Genomic DNA, 20607 nt, shown 5'->3' on the forward strand with positions numbered 1-20607 from the left:
GGATATCTTCGGCTTCGCAGCCCGACCCCGAGTCGGCTGCCCCTTGATCCAGTAACCCGACCCCGAGTCGGATATCTTCGGCTTCGCAGCCCGACCCCGAGTCGGCTGCCCCTTGATCCAGCAATCCGACCCCGAGTCGGATGTCTCCGGCTTCGCAGCCCGACCCCGAGTCGGCTGCCCCTTGATCCAGCAATCCGATCCCGAGTCGGCAACCTCTCGACAACGACAGGCTGTTCCCCTGAAGCACGCCACGACCCTCTGTCCCTGCAACGGTCGTATCCGGCGCTGCTCCACGATCTCCTGTAACAGCCGTACAAGGCGGAGTTCCACTACACCCTGTCACGGCCGTACCCAGCGCTGCCCCACGACGCCCTGTAACGGCCATGTCAGTGGCAACTCCATCGTGCCACACGATGACCAACCCCCCCGAAGGACCCCCCAGCCTGGTATATATGCTGCGGGGGGGAGAAGGGGGGAGGTAAGCGAGAACTTCCAGAGCATTCTCCTACTACCTGCAATTATCTCTCCTTCTCCTCCAACCTCCTCTGACTTGATCGTCGGAGGGCCCCCACTACCCCAGTGGTGGTGCGAGGCTTGCTTGCAGGTTTCCCGGTGGGAGGTGGAGCACAACCAACACCAACCAAGGCAACTCAGACGGAATCCCGTTCACATCGCTGTGCCAATCGTTCTCGGTTTGGACCACCAGCAACAGTAACGTATACGATATCACAATAGATGGGGGAAGTTATGAAAATATTATTGCTATATTGATGGTCGACAGGTTGCAATTGCTTATCGAGGATCACCCATATCCCAACAAGATGCAATGGCTAAGGAAAGGCAATGAGTGAAGGTGACAAAAGCATTGTTTAGTTCAGTTTTCCATAAGAGAATGATATCGATATGAGACATGGTGCGATGTTATTCCTATGCATGCCTATCACATATTATTAGGACGTCCATGGCAGCATGACCAACGAGCTATTTATGATGGGTTCAAGAACATTTATTCTTTTGAGAATGATGGCATGAAAGATAATTCTAGCACCATTAAAGATTGATCATCGCCTCAAGCCTCCAGTGGAAATCAGCGCTTTCACCTTCAAGTCTAAACTAATCAAGGCATTTAATGAGATTTAAGTTGCATGTGCCTTGATTGTGCTACAAGAGAATGAGGAATCAACAAAGCTACTTAAGGTGATCAAACCCCTCCTCAAAGAGTTTGCTGATGTTGTGCCAAATGAGATTCTAGTCCGACTACCACCTATGCATGATATCCAACACTGTATTGATTTTGTGCCTCACATCGTCGTCCTCAACAAGCTTGCTTGTGTATGAGTCCCAAAGAACATAGAGAGCTCCAACGCCAAGTGAAAGATCTAATTGAAGAGATAGTTCTCTCCCTTACTCATTCCACTAAAAGAAATGTCTAAAAAATTTGTTACTATGAATAAAAGCCAGTATTTACTCCATATGTTCTTAGTGTCCACCTTAAAAACAACTTATGTGAACCTCATGATCAAATTAGGTACTCTTAGATTATTAGATCTCTCTTAAATGTGGCAAATAGGATAAAACCTGATATTGCCTATGCTATAGGGAGATTAAGTAAATACATCCATAATCTTAATCAATCGCATTGGACTGCTCTAGAAAGAATATTTCGATATCTTAAACAAACTCTTAATATTTTTCTACTATACACTAGATATCCTAAGATGGTCGAGAGTTACAGCGATGCAAACTGAATTACTAATACTTTAGATCTTAATAACAATCACTATTATTTGTTTCTTCTCAATGGTGCCGCCATATCTCAGAGATCTTCTAAGTGAATTGCATTGATGTCATGTGACTACATCCAATTCAAGTTTAATAAAAGCTATGCTCTAATTAAAGACTCATATACCTTCACCCTTCATTAAGCTAACATCTTATAATTGTCTTCCAAGGTTTTATTGTTTGGGTTTATGTTAAGTTTTAATCTCCTCAAACATAGCCTAATCTAGATTAAACTTGCACAGGACCACTAGTTAGTTTTTAGGTTTTGATTATGTCTAGTTGCTATTATTTTTTTGGATATAACAACAAATCGATCCATTGTTTTCTTGAAAAATCTTAAATACTTTTCAAAATTGTACTAATACTTGCTAGAAGTTGACAAGAAAATGATAAATGTGTTTTCCTATTAAATATAACAAATAATTAATTCATCAAAACATCCTTTTCTAGCGGGGTTAGAGTCATTTCTAACATCAAAACATTATTCTTTTAATTCTTGGAGATTCTACCGGACGCTGATGTAGTTTTGTCATTAAGATTTTTAACAAAATTTTCTCCTTTGGATGAAACCACATCCATGTGTAGTCAAGATCCATGTCAGGGCCTATTTAAACATATTTCCTTAACGGGCCGGCCAAATGTCCCCCAAACGGCCAGCTAGCCAGGGGGCCAGGTCTATGGCGCTTAGGGCTGCAGCCTCCGTGGCCTCTTTGATTCCTTTTAGAACTCTCTCTCCTCTTATCGCCACCCACCCATCCCTCAATCCCCCCCCCCCCCCCCCGTCCCTCTCTCTCTCTCTCTCTTCGATTCCTTGGCAATGGCGGCAGCCGAAGAGGGCGAGGGAGGGACGCCTCAAGGAGAGCTCCAGGGAGATACAACTGAGAGAAGGCTGGAGTCTTTGGAGGAGATGCTCTCGAGGCACAGGTAGTTAGCAACCAATAGTTGTGATTTTTGTTTCTCTCTGTTTATCTATTTCTTTGGTTTTATTCTATGCTTTGGATTTGTTGTTTGCTTGCTTTAACTTGATTTATTGGTTTCTTGGTTTTTGGGAAGAGAGATAGCAGTTGTCCGAAGCCTATTTGCTCCATTTGTAGGCAATCTGATCCGTTTTGTTGTTTGGTTGTTTGTTTTGGGCTTTTGGTCATGACTGTGTTAATAAAAAATTGCTTTTTTGGCAGCGTTACAATTCTTTTCCATTGCGAGATTATCTTTTAATGTTTATGGTTGTTTTATTCTAATTGAGATATTTGTTTGCTTGCTTGTTATTATATGGACATTGGTTATTAGTTATGAATTTCGATCTCTAGGTGAAAATCTTGTGTTTATGCTTGATGTAAATAAAAGGCTCTTGAAGACGTTCACATATGCAGGGTCTTTCTTTGTGCATGATTTTGTCATACATCTTGCGTAATCTGTCTTATGGACTGTAGGATGGGATGATTTATCTGCAAAGACCAATGAATTATGATTCCTGATGCATTCTGTATAAGCTACATCTAATTCTATGATTTGATATGTGCTTGGCATGAATATTTTCAAAATACAATCAAATTGTTTGATTTAAGTAGGACATGAGTTGTAGTTTTGAGTTTCAACTTTTTTCTGTGGCTTACCCATTGTACATTAGAGATAAATGAAATTCTCTATATCAAACTGTATTTACCTTGTCATCTTCGTGATACTATGCAAGTCTAAAGGAACCCTAGACATATAGGCTTGCTCATGAGCTATTAAACTTAAAGTATATAAGAGGTTGCAGTACCACCATTTGACTTTTGAGGTTACATCTCAACCCTCTCTCCCCCATAGTTGCCTTGTTCAGGAATCTGTCACTAATTTGAATGGTTGATGCCTGTTGAGGGCTGGCAATGTTCTGATGGTTCTCTGTCTTGAACCTTATAGCCAAACAACATCTATATTGGATATGGCTTCTTGGTTTGTTGGTTAGTGTGATAACTGGGCTTGGGCTGCCAGATGGGCCTTCCCACCCATGTCGGCAGCCCAGCCGGACGGCCAGCACCTCCTGCTTTAGAGAAGAAGGTGGCCGATCCAGCTGCCAGGCGGACGGAACGACAGGTGCCCGACCGCGGAAGCGGTGCCGCACCTCCTACTTCGGGGAGATCTAGCTGCCGGGCGGAAGGAAGCCATAGCTACCTACCTAAAGCTGTTACCACCGCGTAAGAGCCCTATGTATAGCCGTTATTGATCTCCTTCTTCCTCAGAAAATCGAACCCTTGAACCAGAGAAGTCGGAGTAGAGGCGTCGGAGCAGGGCCGTTGCAGTGCATCTCCGGAGCAAGGTAGACCTTAACTCTTGTTCCTTTACCTTTTGATAACGGAAAGAAAGAAAGGAAGAAGGAAGAGGGAAGAGCCTACCGGTGTTCTCGGCCGCGGATCCGACGCGGTGAGCTTGGCCGCAGTCGTGGTCGCAGCCTTCGACGGCCGGAGGCCCTTTCTCCTCTCCCTCGGGCACAGTGAGCTCAGCTGCCACCTTCCTTGGTTGCGGCGAGTTCAGCCGCAGCCATGGCCGCGGTGGTGGGTTTTTTTCCCCACTGCAGTGGGAATGAGGGAGCCGTCGGCTCCGACCTCGGGCTCGGCCAGGGACGCCATGGGCTCGGCCGCGAGCGTCGGTCGCAAGTGCCGCCGGTCGTGGCTCGGCCCCTCCTGAAATCACCTTCCTCCCTTTGCGGGAGAAGAAAGGGGGAAGTGTGGAGTGATTGATTATAACCCTATTTGATTTTGATGAGCTCAAAGCATTTGAGTATATCTTATGTTTGCTAATGAATTCAATCTAGTGTTTCAGTGAAATTCTTGTAAATTTATGGTTAAGTGTCTCTAGATTTGGTTCAAGACATTTTGGATAAGTTAAGAAGTCAATATGAACCAAAGTCTGAGACTCGAGTCGACTCCGGGAGATTACGAGTCGACTCCAAGCGTATCAGAAGCACTGACACAGGCTCGAGTCGACTCCTATACATTACGAGTCGACTCCGACTGAGAACAGACAAACGAACAGAAAGATCCAACTCAAAACCTGTCAACGAGTCGACTCCTGAAGAACGCGAGTCGACTACGATACTGCCGAGTCGACTCCAGGGTAGCACGAGTCGACTCCAGAGAGTTACAGACAGAAAGACAGAGAAGTTATTTTGGACCCTGAGAGCCGAGTCGACTCCTGAGGAACTCGAGTCGACTCCAATGGTTGGCAGGTCGACTCCAAAGGAAGCGAGAATCGACTCCCAGTGTGATACAAGGCAAAAGTCAGAGAGCAACTTTCGGACACTGAGAGCCGAGTCGACTCCCGCAAAGTCCGAGTCGACTCCAAGGCAGCGCTACCCCAAAAAAGACAGAAGACTGTTTTTTGGATACTGAGAGCCAAGTCGACTCCGAAACAGTTCGAGTCGACTTCAGGACGGCACGAGTCAAAAGACAGAAGATCGGAAGTTCGGACTCTGAGCGCCGAGTCGACTCCCAGAATTTCCGAGTCGACTCGAGTGAGCAAAGTTGAAGAATACATCTATGGATTCCTTGGAATGAGTCGACTCCAAAAGTGCCAGGTCAGCTCCAGACTTTGGGGAGTCGACTCCGGGTTAAGTCGAGTCGACTCCCAGTCGAGAAGAGCACTTTAATTCAAATCCGGAACAGTTGCCGAGCCGACTCCAGAAAAGCATGAGTCGACTCCTGCTGCAGCCGAGTCGACTCCAGATCGCGCGAGTCGACTCCGATCCCAACAGAAACATTGTCAGGATGTGCAGAATGTGCAGAACGGCTAGAAGATTGTGTCTAACGGCTAGTTTCCGTGGGGAATGGCTTAAATAGCCACAGAGAACTGTAGCAAAGCAGTGAAGCGACATTCCATTCAAAGAAAACAAGAAATCTTCATCTACCAAAGGATTTCAAAGGAAAAGAAGGAAGAGGGCCATTAACTCCATTCAACCAACTCTTCCCAGCATTAAAGGAGTCTCCTTCAGTCTTCAAGTCTTCAAGACATTCAAGAGGAGACCTCGAGTTCCAGAAGCCCTCCCTTACATCTTCATAAATTTGTTTGAGGGCTCTTAACTTCTCTCTTATTTATATCGCTGTATATCTGCTTGTTTAGAAGCTCTATTTTTCTGTTTGTCTTTGTTCAAACCGTTTGTTCCTTACTTGATTCAATCAGGGGATTGAATCAAGGGTGTAAAGGTTTGTTGGTGAGCCTAGGTTGAAACCAACGTATAAGGGTTTGATTGTGAGCCTGGAAAAACAATCGGGTGGTTCTAGTCGGTGAGCCTGGGAAAACCGACCGAGTTCGTTGTGATCTCGCAAAACAACAAGTTAGGTTGTGAGCTTGTAAAACAACCGGCTGTAATCCGAGGGGTTATAGTGAATTCCCAAGTGAGGCTTGGGGAGTGGACGTAGGAGCAAGGGTTAGCTCCGAACCACTATAAATTTCTTGTGTTTGTGATTGCTTAGTTGTCTCTTACCTTCATTTCATTCACTGCACATAGCACCTAATTAATCAACTTGCAAAAAGTATTAATTAGTTATCCACAAACATTTTAATTGTAATAATTATTTTAAAACCCAATTCACCCCCCCTCTTGGGTTGTCTATCTGGGCAACAAGTGGTATCAGAGCCGGAACTCTATTACCCAAAGAGTAAAAGATCAAAATGACAACCCCATTTGGATCTTCTCATATTGAGGGCCAGTCCACCCAAAGACCTCCATTCTTTAATGGATCCGACTACTCATATTGGAAGGCAAGGATGAAAATATTCATCCAAGCACAAGACTATGAAATGTGGACCACCATACTTAATGGACCATACGTCCCATTAATTTTTGTAGAGGGTGTAACTATACCCAAACTTGAAAAGGATTGGGATGACAATGATAGAAGGAAGGCACAACTAAATGCCAAAGCAATGAATGTGCTTTATTGTGCTTTAGATAGAAATGAATTTAATAGAGTCTCTACTTGCAATTCTGCAAAAGAGATTTGGGATAGACTTGAAGTGACCCACGAGGGCACAAATCAAGTAAAAGAATCCAAAATAAATATATTAGTTCATAAGTATGAATTATTTAAAATGGATTCTAATGAAACAATCACTTGCATGTTCACTAGATTTACTGACATTGTCAATGGCCTAAAAAGCCTTGGCAAAAATTATACTAACAGTGAGCTTGTCAGAAAGATTCTTCGTTGTCTACCAAGGTCATGGGAAGCCAAGGTGACGGCAATCCAAGAAGCCAAGGACTTAAACAAGCTGCCACTCGAGGAGCTACTTGGATCCCTCATGACGCATGAGCTAACAATGAAGCAACACAATGAAGAAGAGTCCTCTCACAAGAAAAAGGTGATAGCACTAAAATCTGTTTCCATTAACAAAGATTTATCTTGCAGCAGTAGCAGTGAAGAGGAAGATAATGAGGGAGATGATGATGAGGCTCTCCTTGTAAGAAAATTCCGTAGATTCATCAACCGGAAGAAGTCCTCTCATCAAAGGAGAGGCCTCTCAAGTTCCTATCACAAGGATAAAGGTAAGGAAAGGGAAAATGAGGGGATCAGATGTTATGAATGTAAGAAGCCGGGGCACTTCAGAGCTGAGTGTCCTTTGCTGAAGAAGGGGAGCAAGTACAAGAAAAAGAAAGTCCTCATCCCCACCCTATCGGACTCCGACACATCATCATCATCATCGGATGAGGAACAAGAAGAAAAGGCCAACCTATGTTTTATGGCCAACGACAATGAGGTAACATCCGGAACACATTTAGACTTTACTTTCGATGAATTATATGATGCCTTCAATGAATTAATGGACAAGTATAAGACAATAAACCTTAAAAACAAAGAATTGAAACTAACTAACCAAACTCACCTCCGTAAGTATGATACATTAGTTAAGGATAAAGATGTTATTATTAAAGAAAATTCAGAACTTAAGACAAGCAACCAAATCTTAATTCAAAAGACTAATACCTTAATTAAAGATAACGAAAGGCTTACCAAAGAAATGTTAGAACTTAAAAATAATAAACAAATCTTAAAAGAGAGTCTCACAAAAGATCTAAATGGACTAAAAACAGAAAAACAAAAATTGACACAAGAACTTGAAAAGTACAAGCCTTTTGTAGAAAAATTTACATATAGCTCAGAAAAATTAGAAATGATACTTAATAGTCAATGAGCTGTGTTCAATAGAGCTGGTTTAGGGTATAAACCTAAAAACAAGCAAAAACTCCTTAGTAATTTCTTTGTTAAAGCAAGGGAAAGTAAATCTAAGAAAATAACATGTTTTTGCTGTGGAACATTAGGACACAAAGCAAATGTGTGTGATTATAGAAAAGGAAAAACTAAGAAAAAAATTAAAAGGGTTTGGGTTCCAAAAGGAACCAACATTACTAACCATGAAGGACCCAAAAAAACTTGGGTACCTAAAATTGTATGATTTGCTTGTGTAGGAGTGTCTTGCAGCCAAGGTCGACAAAAATTGTTAGTACTTGGATAGTGGCTGCTCAAGACACATGACGGGTGACAAAGACCAATTCTTCACCCTTGAGCCTAAGAAGGGAGGTGCTGTGACTTTTGGAGACAATAACCAAGGTCACATCATTGGTATAGGTAAAGTACAAATCACCCCTTCAACCTTTATTGATAATGTTCGATATGTTGATGGTCTTAAGCATAATCTACTTAGCATTAGTCAATTGTGTGATAGAGGTTTTGATATTTTGTTCAAACCATCCTTATGCATCATAACCAACTCAAATGATAATAGTTTAGTTTTTAAAGGAATAAGACGTGGGAATGTGTATGTAGTAGACCTTGAGGATCTTGCCAAACATAACCCATGTTTCGTTGTTAATGAAACTAAGGATAATGATGCTAGTTGGTTATGGCACCGTAAGTTAGGTCATGCAAGTATGGACACAATATCAAAACTAGTTAAAAGAGATTCCGTTATAGGTTTGCCAAAACTAAAGTTTGAAAAGAATAAAATATGTGAAGCTTGTCAATATGGCAAACAATCAAGGAACTCCTTTAAATCCATAAATTGTGTCTCTACCTCTAGACCTCTAGAACTACTACACATGGATCTATTCGGACCAACTAGAACCACAAGTGTAGGAGGAAATAAATATGGTCTAGTTGTTGTAGATGACTTTTCTAGATATACTTGGGTCATGTTCTTAGCTCATAAAGATCAAGCATTTTCAGTTTTAAGAAATTTCATAAGGAAGTAACAAATGCTAGAGATACTTCAGTCATAGCTATTAGAAGTGACCATGGAACCGAATTTGAAAATCAGTTATTTGATGAGTTTTGTAGTAAAAAGGAAATAACTCATAATTTTTCTGCACCTAGGACACCACAACAAAATGGAGTTGTAGAAAGGAAAAATAGAACCCTAGAGGAAATGGCTAGAACCATGCTATGTGAAAGTAACCTCCCTAAGTACTTTTGAGGAGAAGCCATTAATACCTCATGTCATATATTAAATAGAGTTTTATTGAGACCCATTATAAAAAAAATACCTTATGAACTTTGGAAAAACAGAAAACTAAAAGTAAACTATTTTCATGTCTTTGGATGTAGGTGTTTTGTTCATAATAATGGGAAAGACAATCTAGGTAAATTTGACTCTAAATCTGATGAAGGTATATTTTTGGGGTATTCTACAACTAGTAAAGCCTATAGAGTTTTTAATAAAAGAACCTTAGTTATAGAAGAATCTATACATGTTGTTTTTGATGATTCTAGTGATATCTCTTCGAGCAAGAGAGTTGATCTTGATAATGATGCTGAAATTCTTGAAGAAAAGATTGATGAGATGACATTACAAGATGATGAACAAAAATTAATTGGAAATACATCATCAAGCCAAGAGGCTGTTGTGGATCATGGGCTGACTAAGGCTTGGAGGTATGCTCATGGGCATCCTAAGGAATTAATTTTAGATGATCCATCTCAACCTGTTAGGACTAGAGCATCTCTTAGGAACTTAAATAACCATCTAGCTTTTGTCTCACATTTTGAACCCAAACACATAGAAGAAGTTGAAAAAGATGTAAATTGGATAAATGCAATGCAAGAAGAACTAAACCAATTTACTAGAAACAAGGTATGGAACCTAGTTGAACGACCCTCTGAATATTCAATCATAGGTACCAAATGGATATATAAAAATAAACTTGATGAAAATGGAATTGTAATTAGGAATAAGGCTAGACTAGTAGCAAAGGGCTATAATCAAGAAGAAGGTATAGATTTTGATGAAACCTTTGCTCCTGTAGCTAGACTTGAGGCAATTAGATTATTACTAGCATTCGCATGCTCTAAGGATTTCAAATTATTTCAAATAGATGTAACAAGTGCATTTTTAAATGGGTATATTAATGAGGAGGTGTATGTAGAACAACCTCCTGGTTTTGAAAATCATCAATACCCTAATCATGTGTATAAATTTTACAAAGCACTTTATGGTTTGAAACAAGCACCTAGAGCATGGTATGAAAGACTTAGCAAATTTCTACTAGAACATGAGTTCACTAGGGGAAATGTAGATACAACACTGTTTTTAAAGAAGAAAAACAAAGATATGTTAGTAGTGCATATTTATGTTGATATTATTTTCGGTGCTACTAACAATCGCCTCTGCGAAGAATTTGCTGACTTGATGCAGAGTGAGTTTGAAATGAGCATGATGGGAGAGCTGAACTATTTCCTCGGGCTTCAAATCAAACAATCTGAAGAAGGGATCTTCATCAATCAAGCTAAATACATCAAGGAGATGCTTAAGAAGTTTGATATGGAGGGAAACAAGTCAATCAGCACACCCATGAGCTCATCATGCAAACTAGACCAAGATGAATCAGGTAAATCTGTAGATCAAAAGATGTATAGAGGTATGATAGGATCCTTATTATATCTCACTGCAAGTAGACCTGATATCATGTTTAGTGTATGCATGTGTGCTAGATATCAGTCTAATCCTAAGGAATCTCATCTAATTGCAGTCAAGAGAATCTTTAAATATCTAATAGGAACAAAAAATATAGGTTTATGGTATTCTAAAGAATCTAGCCTGAACTTAATAGGATACACAGATTCAGACTTTGCTGGTTGTAAACTTGATAGAAAAAGCACCAGCGGGTTATGTCAATTCTTAGGAGAAAATTTAATCTCATGATTTAGCAAGAAACAAAACTCGGTTGTATTATCTACTGCTGAAGCTGAATATGTTGCTGCCGGGAGTTGTTGTGCTCAAATCATGTGGATCAAACAACTGAAAGATTATGGAATTAAATAAGATAAAATTCCTATTAATTGTGACAATACAAGTGCTATTAATTTAACCAAGAATCCAATTCAGCACTCAAGAACCAAACACATTGAAATAAGACATCACTTCATAAGAGATCATGTACTGAATGGTGATGTTACACTTCAATTTATTTGCACTGATGATCAATTAGCTGATATCTTCACAAAACCCTTGAGTGAAGAGAGATTTAGTGTGCTTAGGAGAGGATTACGAGTGATTGATCCATCCTAGTGATGTTCTCTTCTAGTTCATTGATTTTGATGATTAGGTTGTGTTAAATATAGAGTCTCTCATCGATGATTATCAAATCAGATCATAAACTTAGTGATTATCCCTTGTTTGGCACGAAAATAGCATGATTTTTAGGTGTGTGCCAGAGTTCGAGTCGACTCGGATACGTTTCAGAGTCGGCTCATGAGGTGGAGTCGACTCGCACACAGATGGGAGTCGACTCGAGGTCGATGGCAGCATAGGGGGAGTCGACTCGCGCATATTTTGGAGTCGACTCGAGGTCGAGTCGACTCGCGACGTACTGGAGTCGACTCGCGGTCGGGATCCGAGGTTTTAACCCTAATCCAAGCGTTTAATCAACACTTCTATTCACTACCTCCACTGTTCACAAAACCCTAGAGCTGTCTCCGACATCGTCTCCGACCTCCGTTAGGGTTTTTTCGTCGAGGTTCTTTCGTCCATTAGGGTTTTACCCCATCCCTAGGTCAAACATGCCCCGTAAGACGGTTGTCCCAAGCCGGAAGAGGCCCCAACCCGCGAGCGGCGCCGAGCGACGGTCCAAGGCTCGGAACGATCCCGTGAGGCCACAACCTCCGGTTCGTTCCCCGCCGAGGCCGGTTCCCTCGCGCCCGTGCGCCGGGAAGGCGGTCTCCACCGGGAGATATGTCAACTTCGACTATCTCTTCCGGAAAGGCTTCACAATAGGGGATAGGTTGAGGGCCCAAGGACTCAAGTTCTTTTGCTCCCTAGATCTCCCCACATACCCAGGGCTAGTTAGGGAGTTCTATGGGACAGTGTCTAGGGGGAATGGTGGAATACAGGGAACCGTAGCGGGTGTCCCTTTATTCATTTCAGAGGATTTTATAGCGCAGATCCTACATCTTCCCCAAGTAGGGGTATCCCCTACTCACCCGGCCGATAGGACTGAGGCCCTTACGGCCATATTAGGGAGTCCACCCCAGTCCCCACTAGATGAGGTGTCCACTAGTTCACTGTCAGTTGAAATGCGGCTCCTCTTGAGTATCATTTCTAGGACCCTTTTTCCTAAGACAGGCCGTTTTGATTTTGTATCTGAGAGGGACCTAGCCCTTATGTTCTACATCCTTCAGGATACTCCAATTAACTTTCCAAAACTCATTTACAAATACCTATGTGAGCCACTAGACAGACCTAGGCTCACCCTTCCGTATGGGATGATGTATACCCTGATCTTTAGGGAGTCTGAGATCTCCATTCCTGAGGGGGAACCCTCTCGCGCACTGCGATGGACAGATCGCATGGGTGAGGGAACCCTTCACAGGATGGAATTTCATAAGGTAGAGGGAACCTGGGTCAGAAAACCATCTTCCTCCACACCTACTACTAGACACTCCCCCAGTCCTGATCCTGATTCTGACCTTCCCACCTATTTCTCCACCTCAGCACCATCTACTTCTGCCGGACCCTCCTCTTCAGCACCACCCACTCAGCCATTAGAGGTCCGGATCTCTTCTGAGCAGCTCCGGGAGCTGCGGCAGGAGATCGTGCGGGATCTTCGGGACGACCTACTGAGGGAGCTTCGAGGTCCAGCCACTGCCCCCTCTTCTGCATTGGTTCCCTCACTGTCAGCCGTGACCGAGATGACGGCTCATCTGAGGGAGGAGATCTACAATGTTAGAAGCCTCATACAAGCCCAATTCTCCAATATGAGCGATGTCACAAGCAACACAAGAAAGATGCGAGATGACATCCGACACGACATGGGCAGCCTGAATCAGGGGGCCGAGCGTCTGGCGAATGTGTTGATCTCGAAGTTGGACACCCTCCAGGAGAGTCTGACTGAGCTTTCCTCGATTCACAGTAGGGCCACCTCGGCGATCATCACACAGCTAGGGCACGTCACGGATAGGGTCAGTCTACTCATGGAACAATCAAGACTGACCAAGGGAGCCACATCCTCCTCGAAGAAACCCTAGCCTGTTGTTTCATTTTGACATGTATTTATTGCTTTACTCTTTGTATTCACAAGTGTACCTACATATACATCAATACAATGAGTAGACAATTTTCTTCAATACTGTGCAAATTTAATCTCTAATTGCTTGTGTGGTGTGCTTTCTTCCTTTTTGCTATGATGACAAAAAGGAGGAGAAAATATATTGAATAGACATGTAAAGGGAATCAATGAAAATCAATAAAAAGCAAACTTTTAAAACACACAATAATTTGTTCTTAGTGGATTCGATACCTCGAGGCTCATTATCTCTCTGTTGGGGCTCCTAACGGAGTAATCTCCAGAATCTATTCAAGGGATATTCGGAGATTAGTTGAATCATACTCAAGAACAAATTGGCAGATTTTTCCTCAAAAAACCAAAAATTTAAGTTCAAAAGCTTCAATGTAAAAGAAAATTCTGAGAATCAAAACAAAGTTGAATGCATGTGTTGAGGGGGAGAATCTGAATTTTTAAGAAAGCAAAATCATTAAATATATATAAGCCAAACAATTGATTGCATGACATGAAGGCTTATATAATTCCAAATGAAAGGGGGAGCTTTAACTTCAAAATTTACTGTTTCACACCATTCAGTTTTGGATAAATTAAAATAACTAGACACTTGAATTCATTTTAAAATTTTCCTATAAATCTCCTTGTTTGTTGAGCAATTCACTTTACATATACTCAATGTTTTGTCATCATCAAAAAGGGAGAGATTGTGGAGTGATTGATTATAACCCTATTTGATTTTGATGAGCTCAAAGCATTTGAGTATATCTTATGTTTACTAATGAATTCAATCTAGTGTTTCAGTGAAATTCTTGTAAATTTATGGTTAAGTGTCTCTAGATTTGATTCAAGACATTTTGGATAAGTTAAGAAGTCAATATGAACCAAAGTCTGAGACTCAAGTCGACTCCGGGAGATTATGAGTCGACTCCAAGCGTATCAGAAGCACTGGCACAGGCTCGAGTCGACTCCTATACATTACGAGTCGACTCCGACTGAGAACAGATAGACGAACAGAAAGATCCAACTCAAAACCTGTCAACGAGTCGACTCCTGAAGAACGCGAGTCGACTCCGATACTGCCGAGTCGACTCCAGGGTAGCACGAGTCGACTCCAGGGAGTTACAGACAGAAAGACAGAGAAGTTATTTTGGACCCTGAGAGCCGAGTCGACTCCTGAGGAACTCGAGTCGACTCCGATGGTTGGCAGGTCGACTCCAAAGGAAACGAGAGTCGACTCCCAGTGTGATACAAGGCAAAAGTCAGAGAGCAACTTTCGGACACTGAGAGCCGAGTCGACTCCCGCAAAGTCCGAGTCGACTCCAAGGCAGCGCTACCCCAAAAAAGACAGAAGACTGTTTTTTGGATACTGAGAGCCGAGTCGACTCCGAAACAGTTCGAGTCGACTCCAGGACGGCACGAGTCAAAAGACAGAAGATCGGGAGTTCGGACTCTGAGCGCCGAGTCTACTCCCAGAATTTTCGAGTCGACTCGAGTGAGCAAAGTTGAAGAATACATCTATGGATTCCTTGGAATGAGTCGACTCCAAAAGTGCCAGGTCAGCTCCAGACTTTGGGGAGTCGACTCCGGGTTAAGTCGAGTCGACTCCCAGTCGAGAAGAGCACTTTAATTCAAATCCAGAACAGTTGCCGAGCCGACTCCAGAAAAGCATGAGTCGACTCCTGCTGCAGCCGAGTCGACTCCAGATCGCGCGAGTCGACTCCGATCCCAACGGAAACATTGTCAGGATGTGCAGAATGTGCAGAACGGCTAGAAGATTGTGTCTAACGGCTAGTTTCCGTGGGGAATGGCTTAAATAGCCACAGAGAACTGTAGCAAAGCAGTGAAGCGACATTCCATTCAAAGAAAACAAGAAATCTTTATCTACCAAAGGATTTCAAAGAAAAAGAAGGAAGAGGGCCATTAACTCCATTCAACCAACTCTTCCCAGCATTAAAGGAGTCTCCTTCAGTCTTCAAGTCTTCAAGACATTCAAGAGGAGACCCCGAGTTCCAGAAGCCCTCCCTTACATCTTCATAAATTTGTTTGAGGGCTCTTAACTTCTCTCTTATTTATATCGATGTATATCTGCTTGTTTAGAAGCTCTATTTTTTTGTTTGTCTTTGTTCAAACCGTTTGTTCCTTACTTGATTCAATCAGGGGACTGAATCAAGGGTATAAAGGTTTGTTGGTGAGCCTAGGTTGAAACCAACGTGTAAGGGTTTGATTGTGAGCCTGGGAAAACCGACCGAGTTCGTTGTGATCTCGCAAAACAACAAGTTAGGTTGTGAGCTTGTAAAACAACCGGCTGTAATCCGAGGGGTTATAGTGAATTCCCAAGTGAGGCTTGGGGAGTGGACGTAGGAGCAAGGGTTAGCTCCGAACCACTATAAATTCCTTATGTTTGTGATTGCTTAGTTGTCTCTTACCTTCATTTCATTCACTGCACATAGCATCTAATTAATCAACTTGCAAAAAGTATTAATTAGTTGTCCACAAACATTTTAATTGTAATAATTATTTTAAAACCCAATTCACCCCCCCCTCTTGGGTTGTCTATCTGGGCAACAGGAAGGAAAAGAGGGATCGGGAGAAGAGAAGAAAGGGAGGAGAAGGGAGAAGAGAAGAAAGAAAAGAAAGGAAATGAGAGAAGGAAAGGAAGGTTCGGGAAGAAACAGGAAGAAAAAAAGAAAAAGAAAAGGGAAGGAAAAAGAAAGAAAAGAAAAAAAAAGGAGGAGAAAAAGGAGGAATGGGTTAACGGGTTTGGTTTGGATTAACGGGTTGAGTCCGAACCCGAACCAATCCAATCTGATTTAAAGAAATTAAAATGGATTTGGGTTAACTCGGGTTGGGTCTCATCTAAATCCAACTAGGTTCAATCAGATTGAAATTTAAATTGATTAAGCTAAACAAAGTTTAAATTGGGTTGAGTCCAAGTTCAATTGGATCTGAATCTAATTAAATTGGATTGTGCAATGATTGGACTCAGGCTGGCCTTGGGCCGAGCCCAAAGTATTTAAAATGGTGGTTTAAAATGGATTTAGTAGGTTCGGGTCGATCCTAATCCAAGCCCAAATCAACTGTTAAAGACCAAATTAACCGCAGGCTGACCCTAATTCAAGCCCAAATAATTTAAATTGACCCTTAGGCCCAATTAGATTTTGGACTGAGCCCAATGACCCAATCAGAAGACCAATTTGACCTAGAAAGGACAAGACCTAATCTTGAACCAGGCCCAATCCTGTAATTAAAGACTAAATTGGTCTATGTGGGCTTGATTTGATTTTAATCCAAGCTCAAGTAGTCAAACGTTGGGTTAAATTGAGGTGGAACTAGCCTAAAATTGAGATCGGAAGCCTTGTAGCTCAAATTACATGAAATTAGGCTAAGGGCTTGCAAAATAAATAGAGAAGTATACTTACTGAATAAATGTCTCTTTGACATGATTAGATAATCAATGAACTGATTAACAAAGGAAAGGAGAAAGCTTTAAGCCAATTGAAAAGGTAAGTAATTTGTCTTAAATCTTATAGATCATGTATCACAAACAAGTATTATTCATGCAATTTGAATTGTGTATATGATTTGTGAAAATAGTAAGTAATCTTGCACTAATCTTATTATTTTATAAATCATGAAAATACTTTGTTTATAAAATTTATAAAGTGTTATTTATACTTTCAATTATAGAATCAAGCATATGCTAGTAAGTGTGCATGATTTACCAAAGATAACATGGTTCAGTTATATTATGTATTCCATGAAATATGGTATTATAAATGCATTAAAATGATATTTGTAGCATGATCATGAAATTAATGATTTGAGGTGCCATTAATCAATTTTCAAATGACTTATAAAATATGATTTACGAAAGTTATGATTTATGAACTCTCAGATGCTATGCATGGGCCCCTGCCAGTGGGTAAGAATAACTGAACAACATGGGGCCCCGCCAGTAGGCAACAATAACTTGGCATACTGATCCTTGCCGTGGGAGTTTAAGAGCGGCCGTAGCTACACTACTATCTGAAAGTATAGATTTCAAATCATAGAATAATGGCACAATTTTTATGATATATAATCATATTTATGAAATTGCATGATTGTACATGCATTGATTTACAGCTTTGTTTGAGTATATTGTACATATGAAAAATTGTATTTGATGTACATGTCAGCTTCTCAAACCTTGCATAAACATGTTTAGTATTATGTTTGATCTGGTAAGATTATGCATGATTACTTACTGAGTCGTGTAGCTCATACCTGTTTATTTACATTTTTCTGTTAGATCACCGCTAGAGTTAGCAGCAAGAGACTTCTTGCATCAGGTTCATTTTGGGGGTAAAACAAACATTTTGTGTACATAAACTGTTTTAGTAGCTTTGTACTTTGGGTTATCCTGAAAGTTGTACTCGGACGGTTATAAATGAAGGTTGACTATTTTGACTACCTTATTATCTTGATATGTGGTTTTGTGCTATTGTGGGCGGTAGTCGGCAGTAGCACGGCCGTGACACGGATCTGGATCCAGGTCGTGACAGTTAAAATTATGTTTCTTATGACTGAAACAGCTGATAGAGGAACTGCTGCTTGCCTCACTGATATTGTTAAGAATATACAATATTGAGGTTAAAGTTAAACAATATGATTTTTAGTAATTCACATCTTATATACATTTGGGATGGAAATGTATAAGGTGCTAATTATGGATGGCATACCAATCAATTTATGAAATCATGGGAGGACAACCGGTAAGTTGGTGAGCAATATTATTACATGAGTTCTACAACATTACAGACAAAGGCCAAATGATTGGAGAAGTATTATAATGATATATTAGAAAATAAATAACAAACTGTAGCAATTACTTTAGAGAATATGATACTATTTACAGGTGCTCCTAAGATCAAAGGATTATCTTCACCTACAATGCAGGTGATAAAAGCTTTCTGAATATATTTTCATTGCCTCGGCATTCACTTGATGTAAGATATAAGCATTGCTATTTTAGAGACTTATGCCATTTCAAGTTTCGAAGGGGTTTATACGTTATACATTTTGTCTTTTGTTTGTAGCTGGATTATGCTGAACTTCATTCATTTTTCCTGGCAACAATGTTAGGTAATAGGATTTCAGAATCTAGATTAGATGTCTATAAGCAATTATGCGTACCTTGATTTACTTTGACAGTATTGAATTTATGATGACGGATTCCACTTGTTCTTCGCTTCTTTGTTTTCTTTTTGATCGGTTTTATTTCTCCACTTTGCATAAATTTATTCATCCATTTTGATCTATATACACATCGCAAACACTTGGTGAAGAATATGCTTTTTTGAATTTATGAACCACTGTTTTTATCATGATTTAAAAAATCCAAAATTCCTAAAGGAAAAGGAATTGTTCTAGAGTTCTCATACCTATGGTTCAAATATCTTGAAAATCTACAAGCTAATTTCAAGGGTGATGGAGGACCACTGCAGGGAGAAGAGAGAAAGAGGAAGAAGAAGGGAAGGAGGAGGAAGAAGAGGTTATAGAGACGCAGGAAGAAGAGAAGAAGAGGAAGATGAGAAGAAGAGGAAGAAGAAGGAGGCTAGGGTTTTTTTTATTCAATCATCAATTTTCTAATTCATGAGTGGGGTGGCCCTTATATAGGCCTTACATCATGAATTGATCAAGTCAAATAATTAACAACTAACCAAACTTGAACCCTTCAATTAATTGACTAAGTCAATTAATTGATTACATACCAATTAAACCTTACTAACATTAGACCATTAAACCAATTGATCACATTCAAAATTGGACCTTTATAATTAGGTCTTACATTGATCAATTGATCCAATCACTTGACTCAATAACCAAATCGACTCCATAATAACAGAAATACAACCAAATCGACTCAAACAAAAGCAACTAATAAGGCAATAAAAGAAACATAATGCAGACTCAAATGGATCCGATCTGGGTCTGACTCAATCCGGTGGCTCAGGATCCTCTCATAACTATAATTATGTCATCCCTGGTGCGGGCGCGAGCAAGCAGCTCTGATGGCTCGATTGTCTGAACGAACGGCTCTGATGTCCCCATTAAAGAGGCTTCATGCTTCTTAAATTGTGTCACTGCTTAATATCAGACTATCAATATGTTTGATGGATGACTTGATAATAGGTAAGAGACCTTTTGAGTACTTGATTTTGGTTACATGCATTTTTGGATAGTTCAGAACATGCTCAACCATATGAATCATTAATTTAGAATGTCCCATAATTGATTATTTGATTTTTGCAATGATAAAAGTGTAGAACCGAAGCCTCAATCCCATTGGAAGGAAAGTAACTTATTTCTTTCTCTCTTTTTTTCATTATCCTTAGTGAGGTCTACTAGATTCTAAGGCAAATGTAGTCATGCGGACTTCAAAGATTGGGTTCCAAAATTTAACACACACACACAGACACACACACACACACACACACTGGTTTAGAATGTCTGAACTGTGTACAATCTAAAATACACATACATGAAAATTATGCATCTAGTCATCACATGAATGCCATAACTAGAACTAGCATATTAAAAAGTATTCTATGGATTTTTTTTTATTCAAAAGTTGATCTTGATCTAGGCATCTTAAAATGAATGGAAACCAAAATCCAACTATTTTGCCTGTGCGTAACCATAGATCAAATTAAAATATTATAACGTACTCAAATTCTTAATTTTGGGAAAAATTAATCATAAGGAGTGTCCGAACATATAATGCATGGTTCCTAGGTAGTTTAGTCTTGTAGATAACATCCATCAGTTTATCAATGTGAAATTTCATCATTGAGCTTCACCTAACCAGATTTGATATAAAATCAAGTTGTTCGATACATTGGTTAACATGAATCATCATATTAAAAAACTTTCAGTTTTTAAATCTCTTTAAAAACTTTCGCAGTCAAGGAATAAATCTCTTGAAACCTGATTGTTCTTGAAAACATTGTACGATTAGAAAGGACTACAGAATTATATCTCAACTAACAGTTCTATTTTCAGATTTAATTGCAGCTAAATATTTCAAGTGTCATAACTTGTAATTGGAGTTTGGATTAGCATTGTTCAATTAATATATGATTTGGGTTGTCTCGATGAGTTAATATTATTAGAAATGTTATAGTCTAAGTCAAGGTACGCCATCTTAGTACCAAGCTCTGTACTGATGCCACCTTGTCACTATGTTGGTATGCCTGGTATGGGGCCGATTCGGCATACTGAGTGTCGTTATGTCTCTTGTAGCATATACTGGT

The 20607-nt window shown here is 40.4% G+C and overlaps 1 protein-coding gene across 1 annotated transcript in view; it reads left to right on the forward strand.

Moving 5' to 3' along the window:
• The first annotated feature begins 2435 nt into the window (after window positions 1-2435).
• The window catches only part of LOC103697440 (OVARIAN TUMOR DOMAIN-containing deubiquitinating enzyme 5-like), a 28971-nt gene continuing 10799 nt past the window's right edge, over window positions 2436-20607 (forward strand). The window contains exon 1 of the mRNA XM_039132564.1: window positions 2436-2706. Within this exon, the coding sequence (XP_038988492.1) occupies window positions 2600-2706 (107 nt within the window). The 5' untranslated portion in view covers window positions 2436-2599. The remainder of the gene's footprint in view (window positions 2707-20607) is intronic.

The sequence above is a fragment of the Phoenix dactylifera genome, chromosome 12, assembly GCF_009389715.1.
Source record: "Phoenix dactylifera cultivar Barhee BC4 chromosome 12, palm_55x_up_171113_PBpolish2nd_filt_p, whole genome shotgun sequence".
NCBI lineage: Eukaryota > Viridiplantae > Streptophyta > Magnoliopsida > Arecales > Arecaceae > Phoenix > Phoenix dactylifera.